Raw genomic sequence first — 24,236 nt, 5'->3', positions numbered from 1 at the left:
TATTTTTTAAAAACAGAAATATGATAACTACTTCTTTTTTAGTAGTCGTTAATAAAATCAAGGCGAACTAGGAAACAAGTCTGCTTATCATATTTATACAGTGGAACATTACTTCTGAAAGTTGAATGGAAACTGTAAACAACAAGCTGTTCGCAGAACATGCCGCGACATCCTTTGTGAGTAAACCTTAGTGCTCGTGATTGCTGCCGAACATGAGCAAGGGTTAGGTGACTACTCCACTTAGACGTGACGGCGGAGGTTGACTGCTATAATAGAATTGGATATAAGGCGAAGCTCAAGGTTATAGGCAGTAGTCATCTCAAATTTTACCAGCTCGAAAACATTCCTTCTTGCACACATCAGACCAGTTTGCCTGATGGAATGATGGAAGTGAATAAATATCACAAGTTCCAGATTTGTTTTAATACCGCATAATAATATAAGTAGTTATTTATATTATTATGTAGATAAACTGTAATAATAATAATAATAATAATAATAATAATAATAATAATAATAATAATAATAATAATAATAATAATAATAATAATAATAATAATAATAAGTAGTAGTAGTAGTAGGAGTAGTAGTAGTAGTACCAAATTATTTAATGATTACTATGCATTTGTTCTATGTCGCCATAGTCAATGAGAATTAACCACTTACTGTACGAATTGTAATAGGTAATGTACAAACACTTCTTTCGTCCAACGCAAGTGTAATGTTTTACTAAAGTGTATGCTATTTGTAAGTAAGTGTCTCATATTTTAGTATAAATTTTTAGCATTAAAGCGAATGAGAATGCCGACTGATTTTGCTTTTCTTTCTGGCTCTTTGTCGAAAACAAAGGAGATAACTACGTCAATAAGATACAAGAGTTAAAAGGTAGTTCAGGTGGTGAGATCAATGCAGATTTCGGTGAATTAGATCTTGCTGTACTACGAACATAAACTAGTAGAGCTATTTTACTCGAAACGCAGAGCAGTGGTTCAGTGGTAGAGCGTCCACCTTTGGTCCGATCACAGCTCGCGTCAAGTGAACTTTGTGGTGGACAAACACCACGTGCGTGGGTTTTCTTGGGGTTCTCGAGTTTCCTCTCAGTTTCTTCATTCCACCATTTCATTCATCTCTCGTCGTCACCGTCACCATTAGCCTAGTTGGCATATCCGTGGGACGTAAATCTTGATTTCATTTCATTTCGGAACGCAGACTATTGCAACATACGGTATTCTGCAGTTGGTAACTTTGCTGTGCAGAGATGTTTTGGTAGTAGTTTAACTTGTGGCCACGACTCACTTAGCGTTTGTAAACCTATAGCTATATCACTGTGTTTGGGCACTAGGGGGCCAAGATTTTGAGCAAGAGGTCCTGGCCCCCCTGGCCCTCCCTTGGCTCCGTCATTCGAGCTATCGAACATTAAAATTAATTTTTTTTTCATGTTTTTGGCAGCGTGTAACTCCGAAAGGAAGCATTTTGTCTTATCTTGGTGTTAGGAATCACCTCCCAATCGTCGATGTTGTTTTATATATATACAGGCGTCAATTGTAATACTGGGTGCAACACCCTTATTTCATGTGGCTACGTACGTCAGTAAGTGAGAGCACCAATTACTCCTGTGAGAACAGTAAGCATCGCTCTCACTTACTGACTATGTCGCCATAGAAATGAGGGTGTTTCACCCAGTATTAAGATTGACACCACTGTCTTGTCATAGTGTTCCCAACAAAAAGCATATTATCCTCGTTTTCTTCTAAAATCTGGACTTGGGTTTTTTCTTCAGTGTATATGCAATTATTCAAAGACTTACAGTTAGTAATACGCATTGTGTTAATTTTTGGGTTAACTTGTTTTAGTTAACGTCCCACAGTTATGCTAGGGCAGCTAAAGGAGACGAGGAGCTACTGATTATAGTGGAACCACTTCGGTCGTTCAACTGTACCCACACCGGGAATCGAACTTGGGACCACGCGAATTGTAGTCAAGCGGCTGCTTACGGCTCTGCTGTAGTCAAGCGTGCTGTAGTCTGCTTACGTCTCTGCGTGACATCATTGAAATTCTATGGTTAATCAGAGCAAAAAATAAACAAAATAAAATAAAAATAAATAAATAAATTTTAATTTTTTTTTATACTTCACATAAGCTACTGCGAAGAGTAGTACGAAAAGTAAAACAAGATATTTCAAAAAGGAAATAAATTATTGTTTTGTCCTACTTAGATGAGTAACAATAACTCTGTGGGCCTCCAAAGCTGATTTTGTCGCCACCGAGGGGCGACATTTTTCCTAGCGTACAAAGAGATAGATCTGCAGTATTCATGACAATTTATTTAAATTATAGCACTAAATTCTTCAATTTCTTACGTATTATCCTTTCCTTATTTCTCAGAGTAGAAATTTTGTAAGCCTGACTGGGTTTTTCGACGCCCTTATGGGTGAGGACCCCGGGACACTGTCCCAGTTGCTCCTGCCTAGTTACGGCTCTGGATATATGCATAGTAATGCATTACGACCTTACGATCTCGTATAAGAAACAGAATGTACTTAAATTGAGACGCGAACTATGCGAAATATCGGACTTTGAATCTAACTTGTTTGGTGATTCAACCCAAGACCACACATAACAAAGGTGAGTGTCTTAGCTCCCACCACAAGGTTCAGTAAGTCCGTGTTATAAAGTGTCAATTAAATACGTATATATGAAACGCTAATAAAGCATTTGATCAATTAGAAACAAAATATATTGTAGTAATAATTTACCCTATTTGTTAAGATCATGAATGTTATATTCTGTTTTTAAAATGACAGTCAAAGCAGAATGTATTGGACAATAAATGAGGTATTGTAAAATTTCAATTTCGGTCCGATTTAATACTTTCGTGCTGCTATGTGTTGTGTTATCCGTTAGGAGGTATTGATCAATTCTGATTCAAAGGAAGGAAATAAACTACTGTATAGTACTGGAGTTAATTTAATAGAGTTTAATTGTATAGGCAGTACTGAGGCTATTTGAGACAAAGTCTATTGCTAGAAAGTGAAATATGGGTCACTATTAGGGTTTTATCCCAGATATGATATACACACAGACATGGGCAGCGATTAGGGGGGAAAGGGGGGCAGTTGCCCCCTCCCCACCTTTTCGAAATTACCCATTAATGTATATAGTTTCATTTGGAAATATAAAGTTTTGTATGTATTATTGGTTCATAGAATAAAAATGGTGCCATAAAATATTTGTCGTTCCATGAGTATTTATTGGTTGTCTTCCCGTGGAATTAAGAAAGCTACAGGAATTGCGTTTGAACTGCCACTAAAAATGGACCAAAAATTAACCTATTGGAGCGCCACAATTAGAGCGTACTTTAATTTCTTCTTGCAAGGGCTCGATATGTTGGTCAGCTGCTCTGGAACTAATTGAGATAACATTTCGCAAGAAAAGAAGTCCTTCACAAGTTATTCTTTAATTGCACAAAAATCGACAGTTCCTAAAATGTATTTTGTTCTTTCTAATAATAAGGAATATTTTGATTTGATTTTTTTCAGTTTAACATTCTGTTCAGCAGCGAAGTTATGTGAGACGTGGACTTAATTATCAACGTGGAGTTCGAACCACGTGAGCTCTTCCCGGGGAATCGAGCCCGGGTCTCCCACGCCAAAGGCGTGTACGCTAACCGCTTAGCCACGAAGGAGCTCAGTAAGGAATATTAATTTTGCAGTATAATATAGGAGTTTAGGGGTGTACATATACAGTTTTGTATATACAATTCAATTTATTAAATTTAGCATAATTCTAGATTTTAGAATTATTTTGTATAACTGAAATGTGGAGTCACTAAGTATTCCTGAGTTTTGATATATTCCAATAAAGTGAAAACTGTACTTAATGGCAGCGAACATGTTTCGGGAAGCTGCAAAAGTATTTCTTTAAATGTCGTAGCATATGCTTGTAGTATTCACTGTCATTCTAAGAGTAATAACTATATAATAGCATGCGTGGAATTAAAAATAAGTTGTTCATTAATTTCCAGTTTCAATATAACTTTTGCAAAACAAGCCCCATTATTCATTACTATGATTATTTGATTAATATTATCCTTTCTGTTTATTTGTTTTGCAAATTTATTAAATATGCCTCTAATCTGATCACACAATATTCCACACAGATATTCATGAGCAAGGAATCAAATCCCTTCTTACACCTTCGTTTTTTAAGAGTACAAAGGGCTAGTGTCTACTTGCGTTTCTCTTGTCAATTTACTTAATAAAATATGAAATACGATATACGGCATTTTAACTGAAAAAGATAGTATCCTATTAGTTATACAACCTTTCGCCAAACAAAGTGTTACAAGCAGCCAGGAAAACTAACATTGATATCAAATATTCAAATCATGTCTTGCCACCCCCCACGTTTAACGTCCAACCGCCGCTACTGCCCACAGATGATTGAACCTGGAACACACGCATGGAAAGCATTAGCGCTAGCAAATTAGCTATGAAGAGGTACAGCGTACCATAATAGTCAAGAATGAAGGCAAAAAATAAGAAGCGGAAATGACAGACTGTACGATAATAATACTTTCACAATTATAATTTCACACTATTTATTTCGAGACTTTCGAGACTTTCGAGACGAGACCGAGATTTGGTCCTCGAGACCGAGACCGAGATCGAGACAAGCATCTATTGACCGAGACGAGACCGAGACCGAGACGGCGATTTTTGACTCGAGACGAGACCGAGACCGAGACAGCTATTTATCAACCGAGACGAGACCGAGACTGTACAGAGTCTCGTCTCGTCTCGTCTCGATACCATCCCTATCGAATACCCAAAAGATTCCTCTAATTTCTTTGGATTACCTTTGCGCCGCCTCTTATAACATCCAATTGTATGTTAATATGATTTATGACTAAAAACAATGAATGTTCCTTTTTATCCGCCTTCGATCTGAAATGCTATTCTCGAGTTGTGGCTGTTTCTAATTTTTCCGACAAATTTTTGACTGGTCATGGAGCCAAAAGGAGACACTGCTTTACCCAGGTTTATATTAGTTTGGTGTGAGGACTCAACCCTAAAATGTGTTGTGTTGAAGTCCCGAATATACTTACATGTGGATCAATATATATATAATATTCTAGGCTTTATTGATACATCCCATCATTCCCTTTTCATTCAGAAAACTCGAGTTAAATTCAAGTATTCAAGTTAGGGACACTGGTGCTCATATTCCCATCATATGGGACACTTCATACATATACTTTTCGAAAGTTGGATTCAATTCATGTAGAGGTTTCAACATTAGTGTATTTCTAGATTTTTGCCTTGTGGTATATTATTTCTTCTAACTTATGAACTTTTCCTTAATTTGGCAATAATGTAATCTAGTGCATACTGCAAAGTCTAATTTTGGTATTTCAGATTTGCAGACGCTGCTTACGAAATGAGGTCAACAGGAATGCGTCACATGCCGTGTAGCACTATAACAAGTACCAGTGTTTCTGCCATAGACGTTGACATGGAATATGTGGAACCTGTTCCAATGACTGCTGTTTACAGTATTCCTCCATCTTCAAGACCAATGATGGGAACAGTCCCCAAATCTCCTTACAGTGAAACTTTCGTAAGGAAGGAGTTCCCTGGGAACCAAAGATATCCTCAAGTGTGTGAACCTGCAATGGAACCATACAATCCATACATGAACAACTACATGATACAACAGTATCCTGAGTTGCCACCAGAAATGCCGTCACAAGTCAAACCTTATTACAGTGACGCTGAGTTTAACCCTGTTAGCGTCAACAAACCTATTGTAACTAATACACCAACGACTACTTTGGATGTAGACATACCTGTGACTTCCAGCGCACCTTCTATTGCTCAATTTACGACTCTAGCAACCACAACTGCCAACCAGCGTAACTCTGGAAATAAGGTGAAGGCAAAAGTTCGTCAGGACACTGAGAAAGTCCTGAAAGGAACTGTTAAAGACAAGGAGTTGAAACAACAGCCTCTATCTACCATTATGAAAGTAAGTGCGAGTTAGGTATAATGATTTTTTAATGAATTAACTTTAATTACAATAGCAGGCGTATGAATTTTTGTAGAATTGGGGGTCGTGTTTGTAGTTGATATTGAAGGACAGTGGCTGCGGGGCTTATAACACAGAAAACACATTGTTCAACGCTCCAGCGATGTCCATGGTAACTGTTATGGTATTCCTATTAAATGGCATCCTATTCTCTTCTAATCTCCCAACCGTAACCTTGTTCAAGCTCTCGCGTCTACGCAATATTCAACTTTGAAATGTATGTGTCAGTCGGCTTCGCACCACTGGGACTTGACGTTTTCAAGACAATTCGTATTACACGGACCAACAGTGCCCACTTTGACTTATCTCCTCACCTCCCAACCTCGACATACACCAATGTGACATGACACTCATCCGACCTCACACACAACTTTATTTCAACATCACACTCAGTTAACCTTACGCTCACACCATCTTTGTGCCATCATGCTTACGTCACTCGAACATAATCTTCTCTTAACACTTAAAGATCACATAATTTCAACACCATCTTCACTAGATTTCACGTCCACAATAACTTTTCGACATCACACTCACTCGATCTCACACTCATATCACCAACACGAAATGACGTTCCTAACATCATTTCGATTTCACCCTTACTTTACCTCAGGTTTACAAATTCAAATGCGTATAAGACTCATTCAACTCAAGTCCGCATTCATTCAACCTCAAGCTAACTTCGTTAGGTTGAAGTCGAGAGATCGTGAGCTCCAAGTTATTAACTACCCTCACATGAGTTTGGGCACCTATGACGTAGACATTGAGTCCACAATAATTATGACGCCATAAAATATTTGGCCAGGAAGAAAAGACCTGCAAACTGTTGCTAGTTTATTTCTGGTCAGACATTGTTTCCTATCATACCTTTCGATTTCTAGATGGTAGATTGCCACATCTAGTTCAAACACCTTCCAATAGTTTTATAATACTGGACCAGCACCAAAAATTATGAGTTTACACAGGGAATCGTACCCGGAATTATCCATACTTAAACTACACCATCACTATTTAGCTTCTCAGTTGCACGCAACATGATGCTGATCTAAGTCCCCGACATGAATGACTTATGATTTGTCAAATCATAGATCATGCGGTATTTGACAGAAACACAGACTAACTTAAAGATTCTGTGGTAATGGTAATACATTTGCTTAAACTGTAAAATGACAAACACACTCTAAACATATGATTACTATGAAAGGTTGTAGGAACTTGACCAGAAATTCATGTTGCTGCTAATACAAACAGCATTCGATTTTGAGTTAAACAATTTAACTTTTAGACATTTTTTTCCACAGTTGGGAATCATGTCTTTTAAAAGTTTGAATTTATACAATTTATTTTCTGCTCCTGAATGATTATACCCAATTTTTCAGCCTATTTTGTATCCAGTGTTTCAACCTATTTTGTATCCAGTTATTCAGCCTGCACTATTTTATATTTTACTTCCTACTAAAAGAGCTCTATAGGCCTTCTCACAAGGCAGTTACATAATATATAAATAAATAGCACAGATATGTTACTAGGAAGTAAGTTCTCGTTTAGTAGATACTAGCAGCGTTCACCCCGCTTCGCTGGGGTCACCCCGGAACGCAATAAACTTTGTTACTTAGATAATTTTTACTTTTTCGCTTTCAAGTGATATGATAAAAACCATAGAAGATTGGAGTAAATGTTAACATTATATTGCCTGTCATTTATGTTAACCCGCCGAGTGACACGGTCATGTGGGTTGCATATAAATACGGTTAGATTTAGCTATGATGAGCTAACAAAGGATTTGTACGTTATGGACACTTGAATGGTCAATTATCTCAAGACACTGGTAATTGAAAATTAAAGTGATATGATAAAAACCATCTAGGGTCCAAATCTTAATAACCCCCCAAAAATGAAAGAAATTGGTTCAGCCGTATTAGCGTGATGAGCTAACAAAGGATTTGTACGTTCTCTTTTATATATAAGACTAGCAGCGTTCACCCCGCTTCGCTGCGGTCACCCCGGAACGCAATAAACTTTGTTACTTAGATAATTTTTACTTTTTCGCTTTCAAATTGCAGTAAATGTTAACATTATAGCGCCTGTCATTTATGTTAACCCGCCGAGTGACACGGTCATGCGGGTTGCATATAAATACGTTTATTTTTATACCTATGATGAACTAACAAAGGATTTGTACGTTATGAAAACTTGAATGGTCAATTATCTCAAGACACTGGTAATTAAAAATTAAAGTGATATGATAAAAACCATCTAGGGTCCAAATCCTAATAACCCCCCAAAAATGAAAGAAATTGGTTCAGCCGTATTAGCGTGATGAGCTAACAAAGGATTTGTGCGTTCTCTTTTATATAATAGATAGCAGTATTTTACGTGCAATTAATTAGGTTAATATAAAATTGTAACCTATTAAATACAATTATATTTTAAGTAATTATATGTCTGTATGAAAATATACCAATAAGAAATTGGAATAACTCGAGAACGAATAGTGATAGAAAAGTCAAGTTTTATTTTGCGGAAAGAAGAAAGAAAGGAATTTTATGTCAAGCAGAAAATTGAACGCAACAGAACTCCACGCATGTTCATTACTCGTGACCAAAATGGTCCTTTACTGTTCGTCAGAAAGTGAAGTGCTGTTTTGGTTCGCAGAATTTAAGTTCCGTGTAACTGTAGAGAGAAGATTTAGATAACAATACGGATATGACCCACAAGACCGTCATTGCATTGTTAGACGGCAGAGACAACTGCTGGAAACTGGCTCTGTGTTGAGAAATCAAGGCAGTGGGTAAATAAATAAATAAATAAATAAATAAATAAATAAAAACGTAAATGAAGAAGTGGTTTCGGGAAGCCTTTCAGCGAAGTCCACTCACATCGATAAAGCATGTGAATACATAACTGCGAATCTTGCGTTCAACTGTGCATGATATCGTGCATAAATGCTCTGTTTCAGAGCCTACAAGCTAAAGTTTGTTCCATAATTTCAATTTAACGAGATGCCTCGCAGATATGAATCCGCTGTTGAAATTCTATCGTAAATTGATGAGGGCAACGATTCCTTAAAAGGATATTTTTTTCTGACGAAATCACCTTCCATACGTCAGGTAAGGTGCATAGGCATAACTACAGGATATGGCGTGAGGAAAATCCACATTAGTTTGTTAAACATGAACGCAACAGTCCAAAATTAAATCTGTGGTGAGTGTTGATTGAAAATTCTGTCATAGGCCCATTCTTCTTTGAAGAGGCTACAATTGCAGAAGCAAGGTACTTACTAATGTTGGAAAATTATGCTGTACCTCGGATACCACAGGGATATATGTTTCAAGAAGATGGGGCTCCTCCCCATTATGTTTGTTGCGTGAGAGAATTTCTGTATAACCATTTTCAGAACAACTGGATTGGAAGGTGAGATCTATTTACTGGCCACCGAGGTCGCCCGATTTGTCTCATTGATTTTTCTTTGGGAGTATGTGAAGACTTTTTTTAACACCCGATCCAAGTTAAAAATTTTGATGATATAAGACAACGAATTATGGATCCATGACACCTCAAATATTACGCAACACCTGGAGGGAAGTTGAGTACCGCCTTGATGTTTGCCGAGCAACAAAAGAGGCATACATGGAAGTGTACAGAGATGAATTGAGTGATATTTTTGTGTTTGTTACAAAATTCTATTCTTTACTCTCAAAAAAAAAAAAAAAAAAAAAAAAAAAAAAAAAAAAAAAAAAAAAAAAAAAACGGGACGATTATTTCATTGTTGGTTCTCGAGTTATTCAAATTTCTTATTGGTATATTCCCATCCGGACACTCTGTGTAAGGTGTAATATTGGAAAAGAAATTATATATGGCAGGTTATAATCTGCGATTAAGTCAATGCTTTGAAATATTAACATTTTTGCGAAAATATTTCCTTCAGTCTTTTAGAATTATTTTTACATATTTAGGTTCAACTTTACTATTATTACTTCAGTTTAACTGTACTTTGTTTAAAGTGCAGAATTTCACAATTTGTTTGGTAAGTGGAGCTTCGGCATTAGCTATGATAGTCTTTTAATAACTAGATATTTCACGCTGTCATTATTAAGGAGAATTTTTACATATTAATCGTATGTGTATTTGAACTAATACTCTATTTCTACCTCAGTTAATCAGGTAAAAATTTCTTATTTACAGAAACGAGATGCTGATAATAATTCTCTTCGTGTGTTAACTGGAACAATAGAGCGAATACTGAGGTGGACTAAAGTAAAAGATTCTGTTCCCATGCTGTTTGAAGTCATTGGTAAGACATGATTTCCTATATAGTTTCGTGCATACACCATGGTTTCGTGTATAAGTATATGCTATCAAATCAAAATTTATACTAATTTACTTTATTACAGTATTCCATATAGAGTAGCGAATTAGAAAATAAAAAAAAATGTTGGAAATGGGAATATTTTACATATAAGTCATCATTAACATCTCCAATTTACATGTAAAATACAATGTCAGGTATGTGTTTATCTCCACTGAGTCTGGGTCTCGATGCATTTATATGCTCCACAAATTTATTGATAACCCTTCGCAGATATCTGTTTCAATGCCTCCGACCAGGCGTATGATTTCTACTTTCAGTTACAGAACATTGCGTAGTTAATTGGCACATATCTGTGGTATCAAAAACCCTATAGGAGAAATCATAGGATGTAACATCATATTACCCTGCCATCCACTTTTGTAAAATGTCTTCACAATAAATTCACATTGGTTATTCGTTATCTGTTTCATGGTTGAAAAACAAACCGAACGAGTCAAAGCAATTGTAACTACATTAATCGGACTGACAACAGATAATACTTATGGTAAGATGAGGTCTGCTAAATTAAAAAAAAGAAAAAAAAAACACTTGATTCACCTTTGGCGTTCTATGTGGAATACCTTTAGTTCAAATATATAGAACATCTATTGATCATTCCACCACACAAATACTTAGCTCATCTACCATACAAATGGGCACTTTTAAACTTTGTTATATATATACGACATACTTTTTACTTCGTTTTTGACGATTTTCTCGGAAAATATACATCAGAATTCACCCACAAGTATGTCATTTTGTTAAACTTAATGTGATCTATGAACTAATAAATATCTTCAGAGAATATTTTAGTTAAATAGAAAATAAACTTTAAGAGGTTATCATAATTTTGAGCTATATTTCATTAAAGGCACAACGTGTTATCATCTTGCTACTGTCATAATAAAGGCTTTCGTAAGAGTATACTTGAGCATCAGTGTCACCTTAATAGCTGTCGTGGTTTTTGTTCAACGTTAATTTATAAATTACAAAACATTTCGTTTCTCTTAATTTTCTCAAAAACTACGCATGAGTTTTTACGCTAGCTTTTGTCCTTGTCAGTAAGATCTATCGACTGATGTATGACTGATCTGTAGACTTCCTTTGTTTCGTTAAACGCTAAAAATATTGCGGAATTATTCCACTTTCTATACAAAATGTTCGCAGCAAATTAAATTGCCTTCTAAGCTCTAACCTGAAAATACTATACGACTACAAAACAATATTGGAGAAAAATTGTGAAATAATAGGAAACCTGAAAAGTGGATTTTAATATCGTAACATCATAAGGTTAATCTACGAAACTCTGATGGGCCTCCTTTTGCCGTACACCCGTCCCATGTTACGGGACCGCTAGTTACGCCACTGAGTATCTGCTTTGTAGAGGATTGAAAATAAGAAAAATGAAACTGAGATTAATTGAGGACAATGTTATGTGATGTTACTCGTTGGTCATGGAGTTTATTACCATTGTATATGTGAACTGCTAGAATTATTTACAATGCGAGAGCAAACACAGCAGTAGTAACAATTGTGTTCATTCGTACAGTATTTCGTACATTGGTATTAAGAGTGTGGCCCAGCATTTTTGATCTTTCACGTCTAAAAGTTTCATGATTCTTAACAAGTGAATATGAGTGAACTTTGCTACTCTTAGCTTCAGTACTGAGTTGGTGATCGAAGTTGATAATTCTATATTCAATGTAGTTCTCATGTATGTATAACTAGGCATGAAATTTATTTGTATTTCTTCTCTTACAGCACCATTAGAATCTTTTCGCACAGGAGCATATTCTTATGAAAAGATCTTGCAGCTGAGAGATCCAGGTGGACCTGCATTGATATGTGTCTTCTATGAAATGGACAGAACACTGCCTAACATAACGAAGGGACAATTAGTTCGGTAAGCATATTATTATTATTATTTAGGAAATACCCATTATGGTTGTTGGCTAGGGGAGTGTGAGATCTCAGCAGTGTTGCCTCTTCTCGCGAATTTTGGCATCCAGCTGGTCAAGAAGGTTGGAGTAATATTCGCCTGTAATTGTTCTCTCTTTTGAAAGGTAATCAAATAAGAGGATCCCTTTCACATCCCAAAACACACTGGTTATGACCTTTTCGGTCGATACGATCGTCTTCGCTTTCTTCGGCGCTGCACCACTGGCTTACATCCACTGCTTGGACTGCTGTTTCATTTCTGGCATGTAGTGGTGAACCCATGTCTCATCCATTGTCACAAATTGCTGCGCAAAATCGATCCAAAGTTTATTGCGAAAATCGTTTACGCATTTGCTTTTGGTTGGCAGTCAGCAAATGCGGCGATTGTTTCCTGTGTGGTTGCGGTTTTCGGCCTTCCTTCACGTGGGTCATCTTCGAGGGATGTGAGTCCATGTTTAAATTCAGCTGCCCACTTTTTAAGGTTGACATGGAAGGAGCAGAGTCCCCGTAAACTTTTGTCAACTGGGGATGAATTTCCGTAGGGGTTAATCCATCCCAAACGAAAAATTTGATTACTGCACGATATTCAAGTTTATCCATTTTCACAACTAATACGCAAGACGTCTCACTGCAACAATGCCTGCACACAAACTACTTGAGAGAACAAGTTGACACTTGTTATACGAACAACTGAAAAGCGCCCCCAGGCAAGAACAATAAAATTTTGCTGATTGGAGTGCCATCTCTGGTTCAGGAAGAGAACTTTTCACTCCGCTCTCGTACATTACACTCATCTAAAGGGGACTGTTTCAGTCTCTCCCAATGATTAGCTAAACTGGTCTGTTCCGTTCTTAATAGATCTGTTGTGATATGCAACTTAAAATATGCCAATGTTCAAGTTTAGGTGTCTGAAGTCCTCTGCTTCTAATATCTTGGAAACATTTTAGATCAAGAATAGCTAAGTCAACAGAGAAAGCCCTATTGTTCATATTAAACCGCCTTGACAAGCTTGTGTTTACTGTCTCTACAATAACATTGAAAACTTGATATTTATAGGAGTCTTCTGGATCGGACACAAGTTCATCAGGTGCTAATTCTCCAGGCATCATTTTTATTTTCCTTTCTCTTTTCTGTGGAAAGTAATAGTAACAGCAATGATCAGATCATCTTCTGAAAGTAACTTAGCTTTCGCCCATTTAATGAATTCTTTCACTTCATCCTTGACTGTTTCAAAACATCTGTAACTTTCTGGAAGTCACTCTCACCATGTTGAATGCTTTCATTACATCCAAACCATTTGTTTGGAAATATTTAGACAGAGTTGATGTGTGGTACAAAAAAAAAAAAAAAAAAAAAAAAAAAAAAAAAAAAAAAACCGCCGTCAGAATATTTTCAAATTTGAGTATGGACTCTTTATGTGATGCTGCTCTTCGTCTAGTGTCTGGTGGCATTAGATTGTTGTTTTCGATTGTGCCAAGTGTTACAAACAGAGTTACATCCGCCATTTTCCATTCCCGTTCCTCTTGGGTCCGAATATTCGTCTCAGGATCTTGTTCTTAAATACTTTCAGTCTATGTTCTTCCCTCAGAGTAAGTGACCATGTTTCACAGCCATACAAAACAACAGGCATGATTATAGTTTTTTATATTTTAAGCTTCAAATTCCTCGACAGAATTCGCGACGACAAGAGATTTGGTCATACTTTACTGTCTGAAAGTCTTTTAGGTCTACCGGCCCCTTGAAATTGTAAGGACTGGCCCTGTGGAAAGCTCCACAACTCCACTATGGTCAGTTCGTCCTTGACACTTGTCAGCATATAATATTATTTTAAGAAGAACATTTCTTGAAAACAAATATTAGTACTTTTTTCTCCAATACGTGTGCACTTTTGGAAAACTATTTTATGGAGTTAAATGTACCTAATATACTTCGGTACAGCACTATGGTAATTTCCGTACAGGCACGTATTCAGGAATTTTATTGTAAGTGATCTTTAAGTTTTTCCAATTAGAGTCTAAATTCAGCCTGAATATAAATTGAGGAGTTTGATGCAATAAGGGCGTAAGTCTGAAATAAGCGTTTGGAGAAAAACGATGTTGAAAATTAAAATAGTGTTTTTTCTGACATAAAACAATGTAATATGCTGCATTTTATTCCAATATTGAGTTGAAATTTTGACAGAAGGCTCAACAAGCGTGGTAAAAGCCACATATGCGTTTGATGCAAAAAGGGCGTAACCTCGCTTGCGCTCCTTTTTACATCAAACTCTTCAATTGTATATTAATTCTGTAAAATACTCGTGAAGTTATATCAAATTTACATAGAAGTTGGAATTCCGTGTTCTCTCTCGTCCTCGTACCCTCACCCTTGCGTACGTGCATAGTGCTTTCCGTTACTTCAAAATTATAACATTTTACTTAAATAACTTATGGTTTAAATTAGCAAACTCTAGTCTAAAGAGCTTTAGTTTACTTCGTCGATTATATGTAGGGTTGCCATAATTTTTTGATCCAAAACACGGACAAGTCTTATAATGATAACCCATCGAAGATACAGTGGCCAAACTAAATATTTTGAAATTTCTTACCTAAAAATCACCTTTTTAGGTTATCACAACTGTTTACCGTGATACTTAAAACACTATTGGAAATAACGTGTTTTATATTTTTTTCATTAACACAAATATTTTTTTTCCTTAACATTAAATGATGGCAGTAGATTACATATATTAAATCTAACCAAAAGAAACCTGAAATAGGAAAATGAGGCTGTTTTTTTAATAACCTATTTATACATAATAACTAAAATATAAGTTGTATGATGAAAACACAATTCTTTTACATTAATTAGTAACTTCGGTATTTGCCTTTATCACACCAGGAGTACCAAAATTTAAAAAAAAAACTAACAAACATTATAGAAAAATGTAAAAGAAAACCTATTAAATGATTATATTGATACTGTAGTATGGTTTTACGAAATAACATTATTGCATATGTTAGTAAGCTGCTGTTTATGTGCGTGAAGAACGGCACTGTGGCGGTTCTGATGTCACGGTAACAGTGTTGCCATCAACGTGAATAATAAAGACTAAATTTCGCCCGAGATTTTAGCGATTTCCGACTCGGAAATTTTCGGGCAGCTCCAAAAATTGTCAAATACGGACATTTTCCTATTTCATGTTTTATACGATACGGACTCGGACACACACCCAAAAATACAAACAGTCTGTATAAAATACGGACATATGACAACCCTAATTATATGCCTTTTTGTAGATGCTGGCTTAGGGTTGCCAGACGTCCAGGTTTTCAATGAAAGAATTAAATGTCCCGAAAAAGGCTTTCGGGACGCCTGTTTGTCCCAATTTTGTCCTTCAGATTGAAAACATTCAACCTGTAAGAACTAGTATGTCTCACCTAAAAAAGGAAGGTTTTCAGAAGATTTGTGTAGCCAATTAATTTTACTAATCAAACAACAATAAGTTTGGAAATCACATCTATTCTTTCGTTGTAAGGTTTGTTTAGCTTCCAGAAGGGAAAAAAGGATTTAAATGATATTCAAAAGTGGGCAAATGTTATCGCAATAATTTCTTGGTTATCACTTTCAGTAGAAAAAAAACGTCTCCCTCCTGGCGATGGGCTTTAACTACTAGTTACTTATTTTATACTTCAATCCGCAGTGCAGAACTACAGTACTTCATTGTTGAAACTTCAATCAACAATGGGAATACTGCTTTCAGTTGCTGCATGTTAACTGCATTTAAACTATTTCGTCCTATCTGCCGTCTTCTGAGACAATTTTACAATCAAGTGTTGTATCCAATATTACACATATCTTTGCAAGTGAAGTGCACTGAATTGAATTGAATTTCTTTTGTCGGTGTAGAGTAATGTCAGCGTTCTTGTTTTACGTTGCTAGTATTTGGTGTATATTTCCATCATGCCGAAGCGCAAGTGTCCTTTCCAGGAGAAATATTCAGTGGAATGATCATTCATAAAACGAGGAAGAAATTACCATGAAGTTGAGTGTAAACTGTGTAAGTGTTACATTAATATAGCGCATGGGGTATGAAAGACCACATACCATGCGAAAAAGCATAAATCAAACGTGTATTCTGCTAGCACGTCAAACAGACTGGACAGTTATTTTGTTCCCAAATATTACGAACAGAAAAGACTGGTACCAAGCGAGTGAACTAATAACTTGCGTCCATACAATGAAACATTATATATCATTTAAATCGATGGGTTGCACAAGTAAGTTAAACTCTAAAAATTTTTAGTGATTCCAAAACAGCAATAAACATTGTTTTAGGGAGAACTAAAGCAACAGCGATAGTAAAATCCATTTCGACTCCTGACACTACGGAACAAATATTAATACCTTGTAGGGCTTCATTTGTGTTAACTATGTATAGAATGAACTGAAAAATTATGGGTAGTAACCTGGAAAAGACAGGTAATTAATTGATTCTGAGCAAATGAGTAGGAACCCTGACCTTATATATAGCCTGAGATTGATATTCCGGTTTCTCGTTTACAAAATCTGGCAACCCTATGCTGGCTGCCAGTTACAATAACAAAAGATGCACCTTATGGCTCAATTGCAATTCCTATTTTGAGTGAAATCAGCAGGAGCAGGAGCAGACATGGACACTTTATAACAAACATTTTTATTATATTTTAGCCCACAGTCCGTGTAATTCTTAAAATATATCAACACGATCAAATCACATAAAATCATACACGACAACTTATATAACTATTACCTTTTTATTGTCGAGACTCCATTAATTATTTATTTTCTTTCTTCAGTTGTTATAATAACGTTTTTAAAACAAGCAATTATATGATGTTATGACAACTATATATACAGATTACATCTATAAAACCAACATATATTTTTTAACGATTGAGATTACATCTTATTTCTTTCTATTTAGAATGAACAACATATAATTTCTTTTCTTCTTCTTCTTCTACACGACAGATTGTGTATTTTTATGAACCGTTATCCCAAAATCAAAATATAAAAATGGAAGTAATTCACTGTATCAATGCAATGATACACGATATCGTTGTATCAATGGCTCCCGACGGACTTCTTTAATTGGTTACAATTCAAGAAAGAATCCTGGACCGTTACATATTCGTACATATATGGTTACCAGTGGCGTATTTACGATTTTGTTTCGGGAGGGGATTTGCTAACTTTCGGGAGGGGGCTTTGCCTGAAAATGTGAAAATTTTGCAAGATATTTCATATACTTTACTACAGTAAGTAAGATTTCGGGGGGCTTAAGCCCGGAAGCCCCCTAAATACGCCACTGATGGTTACATTACTTTAGGAATAGCCCTCGTGTACTTTACAATACATATATATTTTTATCTCATTCTTATATTCATTTAACAATTAATTCAATTTTAAATATATAAAAGTTAACAACGAAGAGGATTAAATCAGAAAAAAAAATATAATCAATTTGTTAATTATTTAGGTCCTAAAATAGATTCTTCAAGTCAATATTAAAGGAGCTAATTAACAAATCAACTCAGTATATGCTGACATACTATATAATTTATAGTATATATAATTAACTTAGCTTTGATAAACAATATTTGTATCGATGCATAGATGTAAATAGCATAGAATTCAGAAGTACGAATTACAAAGAAATTATAACAATATGCAAAGTGAAACAAACAAGACTTGATTAATATAACGGAACAATACAAATAAAGAAATTATTATATCAAGAACTAGCAAAGTTCATATGGGTTAGAATACAGTATCACATATTTTATTTATTCGAGCATATTTATCATAACTTTTAGCAAGCAATATTCGTATTGATACCACAATTTGCTGCAACTTAGTATCCATTATTTTTATTATTTATATAGAATTCAAACAAAGTACGAGCTTCGCTGTCATCCTTCATTGAATTTCCTTCGGAAGAATCACCCTCGTCCACTGCTACTTCAGGTTGGATATGTTATTTGTTCGGCGTTGACAACCGGAACCGGATCACGGTTTAAAATATTAAACTGTTCTTTAACGGAGTTTATCTCTTCTTGCAATTCCTTAATTTGACTACTGTGTACGTTCACTATGGTTTCGACAACTTGTACAGAATTTTGCACATTCGTAAATCGGTGCAGAATTTGCTCCATTTTAATATCGGTTCTCTCCAATTTATGATTTATTTGCTTAAACTTGGCATCCATAGTTTGTTGTATTTGTTCCAGCTTGTTATCCATCTGCTTCTGTTGCTGCGACATTTGTTGACCCATTTGTTCCATTTGATGAGACATATGTTCTAACTGGGTATCAATTTTTTGCTGTTGCTGTGATATTATTTGTTGACCCATTTGTTCCATTTGATGAGACATATGTTCTAACTGGGTATCCATTTTTTGCTGTTGCTGTGATATTATTTGTTGACCCATTTGTTCCATTTGATGAGACATATGTTCTAACTGGGTATCCATTTTTTGCTGTTGCTGTGATATTATTTGTTGACCCATTTGTTCCATTTGATGAGACATTTGTTCTAACTGGGTATCCATTTTTTGCTGTTGCTGTGATATTATTTGTTGACCCATTTATTCCATTTGATGAGACATTTGTTCTAACTGGGTATCCATTTTTTGCTGTTGCTGTGATATTATTTGTTGACCCATTTGTTCCATTTGATGAGACATATGTTCTAACTGGGTATCCATTTTTTGCTGTTGCTGTGATATTATTTGTTGACCCATTTGTTCCATTTGATGAGACATATGTTCTAACTGGGTATCCATTTTTTGCTGTTGCTGTGATATTATTTGTTGACCCATTTATTCCATTTGATGAGACATTTGCTCTAACTGGGTATCCATTTTTTGCTGTTGCTGTGATATTTGCTGACCAAGCTGTCTTATAAGATCAGTTTCGTTCGTTGAAGAATTCATACTTGATAACTCTATATTACCATCTTCAGCATTTGTATTTTCTATTCCAGGAACGCTCATTTTTAAGTTTCTATAGATTTTTTCCACTTCTTAGTAAAGTAAATTCCGTGTTGAAAGTTATGTTGAGACAGCTTTACTTCAAACTAATCTCAAAAGTTCCCGTGTTTTTGGCACCATTTAAAATATAACATCCGTGTAATTCTTAAAATATATCAACACGATCAAATCACATAAAATCATACACGACAACTTATATCACTATTACCTATTTATTGTCAAGACTCCATTAATTATTTATTTTCTTTTTTCAGTTGTTATAGTAACGTTTTAAAAACAAGCAATTATATGATGTTATGACAACTATATATACAGATAACATCTATAAAACCAACATATATTTTTTAACGATTGAGATTACATCTTATTTCTTTCTATTTAGAATCAACAACATATAATTCCTTTTCTTCTTCTTCTTCTTCTACACGACAAATTGTGTATTTCTATGCACCATTATCCCAAAATCAAAATATGAAAATGGAAGTAATCCACTGTATCAATGCAATGATACACGATATCGTTGTAACTTGTGCAATTCTCCTCTCCTCCTACTAGCAGCGTTCTTGAAAACGGGCCAATCTCGTTTACTGAAATTTGTGTACTTTCCCTCTACAAAACTAGGTAGGTATGTTAAGCATTTTACAAACAAATAATTGTTTTCTAACCTAATTTGTTCACTTCTTTCAAGCTATGGAGGAAAATTGTAAGTTTTAAGATAGATTTTCAAAAGTCGCTACATTTTCCATATTTTTCGTCCGTCGCTGCTTTGTCGCCAGGGCAACGAAAAGTCCCTACACGTAGCGGAATTTCGGTACTGTTGGCAACACTGGTCTCCCTAACTTTGATTCTGTTAAATAGACCTTATTTGTGTATCAATTATTTACTTTAGTATGTTTGTAACCAAAATCTTTAAAAGCTTGATATATTTTAATTAAAACACTTGCATAAAATTCATTTCAGATGCATTGGACGAATGATAGCTAAGAATAAAATGCACGCCTTTTCTGCTCGAATTGCGACCACCAGTGAACAAGCAAGCCTCAAGAGACTAACATTCATTTGTCATCGAATTTATCAAGACATAGCAATCGCTATGCGCGAACAATGAAATATGTATTTTTAAGAATGCAGATATTAAATTATGCTCACATGTTAACAATATGTCTAATATTTTAAGGTATATAGAAAAGCATATATTTTAAATCTAATTATGCAAATGGAAATGAAATGGTGACAATGTTTTAAAGTTAATCATGTTCATTAAAGCTGAGTTTGAGTTAATCAGGAGCGAAATATTCTACTCAATTTGAGGAATTAATGAGAATTTAGTTAAATTGGATGTTGGTGTTACATAGCATGCTACATGCAAACACCTTTGTCTTTGTATCACTGAGAATTCCTATTAAGTTCTCGAATAAATCAATCAATCTGGTTTCGAATAAATAATTTAGGTACATATATTTACTTTGGGTGGCAAATATGATCAAGTTTATATATGAATAAATCGTATTTCGTGTAATGGGATTTTGCAGTTTAACCACATGTATATATTATATTCATGAATCAGATGAAGTTATTTTCTCTTTACTTTTGAACAATTGTTTATATCGGTGTATCAGTATGCTATATGTTTTTGAAACCGATGTGCTACTTGTTCATGGTATTTTTTGAATAATTTGAATTCTCCTGCGTCAAATGATCACAGACTTGTTAGTTTTCCACATTTAGTATCGCTGTTACTTGTAAAAACATGATTTTGTTCCCAAACATTTTAAGTTATTCCATTGGAATTATAAGGAATTTCTTAGTTGATTGTTTGGCAGTGTTTTGAGATGTTCATCAATGTAGTTTATAGTTTAGAGTTTAGAGGAAATCTAAAGAAAATAATTTTCTGATTATAATATGTATTTTTCCAAATGCTAAAAGCTTTTAGGTAGAATTATTATTATTATTATTTTTTACAATGAAGGAGTAAAAATGCATAGCTAATATATACCTTCATTTTCCTCTTTGATGTTAAGTAAGTTATTTTTGTTATTCTCTTTAAAAGCTTCATTATTTTGACGTAAAAAATTTCTATTTGGTGTAATGAAAATTCTTAATTCAGCACATTGTTAGAAATGTTCTTAATCTCGCAGAAAGTTTCATATTTGAAGTTTCAGACAACATGAAGTGTAAAGAATTATACCGGGTATATTAAAAGTCATGGACCATAGGCTAACTCCCATATGAGTATAGATACTGTACACTGGAGCGGGAGGAAAGTTGTTGAGGTTTTCACTCCAAAATTATAATTTTTTTTTCAGTCGAATTTGTCGTTTGAGCTCTACATTGGTAAGGTACTCTACGTTAAATGAAAAAAACAACGTTCAGCATTGGTCAGAAACAGATTCTAAGTGTTCTAGGTTCCCTCTCATAACAATATGCAGTTTAACAATTTCCATTACCATTTTCCCGTGGCCTTACGCTCGGTTTCAACTGCCTGATGAACTGTAGAAACTGCTTTTTTCATTTAATATTGGGCACCTTACCAATGTGAAGCAAAAACGGCTTGTGCGATCGGAAAAAGTTCAGAATTTTAGATTAAAAACCACTATTTCCAACAATTTTCCTCTCTTTTTTATTTTCTCGTAACATTATTCACAACGGAGTTGTGCTGTGCTATAATCTCGGACTTTTAATACACCCGGTATATCTATAGTAGTTTTATTTAGAATTGCCCTACTCTTAGAAGTTAATATTTATTTTCTACTGGCAAGATGAAGATTATCTTCTTCTTTTCGTTTTCTTCGTACATCCTAAAGAATTTCGAGGATAAAAGGGTGGAAGTTTTAACATTGAGCTGAACATTTTTTTTATTCATTGCGAATCACGTTTTCAACAAGCTTTTGCAAAAGAGATACTTTATTGAAGGTTGTTTATGTTAACGGATTCTATAGACATAAATGTGTTCTAGTGAGTATCCGTTGCGAAACCAGATCCGAAAATATTTTCCCGAAAAAAAATTCCGGGTGCGAAACCAGAGAGATTTTCTGATAATAATCATAAAACTTAAAAAAAAATCTTAATCGACTTCACACACCTAACCCACTTTTTAAAATATTACCAACAACAAATATTACAACGGGGCGAGTATAATATACTGTGAAAGTGTTCCCAAACTTTGCAGCACAACCCCTATGCTATTATGCAACCATAAATATGCTAATGAATATGTGGTTGCTTATAAGCATGTTATTTTGTCGTAATCAAGCCAGCACCCGTTGAAGTATTTCATTGTCTAGCTGAAGAGATTACAATCAGATCCTAAAGAAATTTATGTGGTGTTACCGGGTAGACAATCTTTCAAAAAAAAAAAAAAAAGGTATAATCAAAATCAGTACATCTATGTCGAAGTTCTGGGCGAACATACCTAGTACATGTATATATAAACCTCCCTTTTTAAAATTCCGTGAAAATCAGTCCTTGGGCCGGAAACGAAAGTGATTTTCTGAGAACTTCGGTCTCAGAACTCTGTATCTGAAACGAATCAGACATTGAAATGGAAGTGAAATTACAGAGAATTACGAAATAGCTTATTTCCTTTAGTTATTATTTCACAGTCTTAACATCGTGTGCAACTTCTAACAATCTTAAGCTAACGATGTTTGCAAATAACGATGTCAAATGTGTTTCAGTTCTCTACACTGAATTAAAACACTTTTTTAGCTTTCCTGACCGAAATCCAAAACATTTTCAATTTTGTTACTATTAACAACCTTCATTCTATCAAAGGAAGACCTCCATTATCTTGTTTTTTGTGCAAATAAGTTTGTTAAATAAGAAGTTACCAGACATATTTCCAAAATTTCAAGTAAACATGTTAAAGATTTGTCTCTACTGTAACATCTTGTAAAATATATTTTTTATTATTATCGATGAAAAAATAGTTCAATTCAGTGTTGAAAATGAAATTCTCTTCAAATTCTTGCTGTCTCTTAAGGATACAAAAATTTGTTTCAGTATGAATTATTACAGCAAATATCTTAACCCGTCAACGGCCAGTCAGCTACGGGTGACGCTACATTAAAGGCGTCTTTTCCCGTGTACAATACGTCGATTTCGAAACTTTTTTGTGTGGTGATGCAACATACATAGGTAAGTAGCTGGTGGTTCACTAGGACCCTCTGGTGGACGATTGGTGAACAAGAAGACGCCTTTACAATAGTGTCACCTGTAGGTGACACTGGGTATTGACGTGTTTTAAAAATTAGTTAAATATAAAAATTATATCACACTTGATGGTGTACAGAAAACTTCACAGCACTTTTTATATTGCAAACAATTAATGAAACTAATGAAATATAGTATTTAGAATATTGGATTATGTTTTATGAATATTTCTCATTGCTGAGCAAAGTTTGAATCAACTTTTCAACAATGACAAACTTCACACATAAAGCACTTCCAAAATCACATTACATTTGTATATAAAAATATGTTGCAAGAGTCTATGATTATACTGTACTTTATTTTACTGTAATATTAAAAAAAATAAAAATAAAATAATTAATTCGATGAACGCCATTTGTTTTCATAATCATAATCATTCATGTTGTTTAAGTACTTCTGTATTGAAAATAACAAAACCTCCATTTTTCTTATATTTATCTAGGATTCATGCATGGAGTTTCTCATATAAAGGTAAGATAGATTTTCTGTAATTCTAATTTCCTTGTTAGAAGATTCTATATTAACATATCCTTCGTAGAATTGAAGTATCTGATTGTAAAAATGGAGGCAAATTTCATTATACTACGGTTATACTAATGGTTATTGTATTTATAACTATCCGACTTGGCTTGCGA

The 24,236-nt window shown here is 34.7% G+C and overlaps 1 protein-coding gene across 1 annotated transcript in view; it reads left to right on the top strand.

Annotated features, from left to right (window-relative positions):
• Window positions 1–23,872, top strand: part of LOC145694641 (uncharacterized) — a 49,115-nt gene extending 25,243 nt beyond the window's left edge. The window contains exons 3-6 of the mRNA XM_081771055.1: window positions 5,418–6,027; window positions 10,273–10,381; window positions 12,200–12,341; window positions 20,350–23,872. Of these exons, the coding sequence (XP_081627181.1) occupies window positions 5,418–6,027; window positions 10,273–10,381; window positions 12,200–12,341; window positions 20,350–20,497 (1,009 nt within the window). The 3' untranslated portion in view covers window positions 20,498–23,872. The remainder of the gene's footprint in view (window positions 1–5,417; window positions 6,028–10,272; window positions 10,382–12,199; window positions 12,342–20,349) is intronic.
• The last annotated feature ends 364 nt before the right edge of the window (window positions 23,873–24,236 follow it).

Source organism: Thermobia domestica, chromosome 9 (assembly GCF_964235325.1).
Source record: "Thermobia domestica chromosome 9, izTheDome1.hap1.1, whole genome shotgun sequence".
NCBI classification, from domain to species: Eukaryota; Metazoa; Arthropoda; class Insecta; order Zygentoma; family Lepismatidae; genus Thermobia; species Thermobia domestica.
The sequence above is the reverse complement of the archived record's forward strand: the minus strand, read 5'-3'. Positions and strand labels throughout refer to the sequence as shown.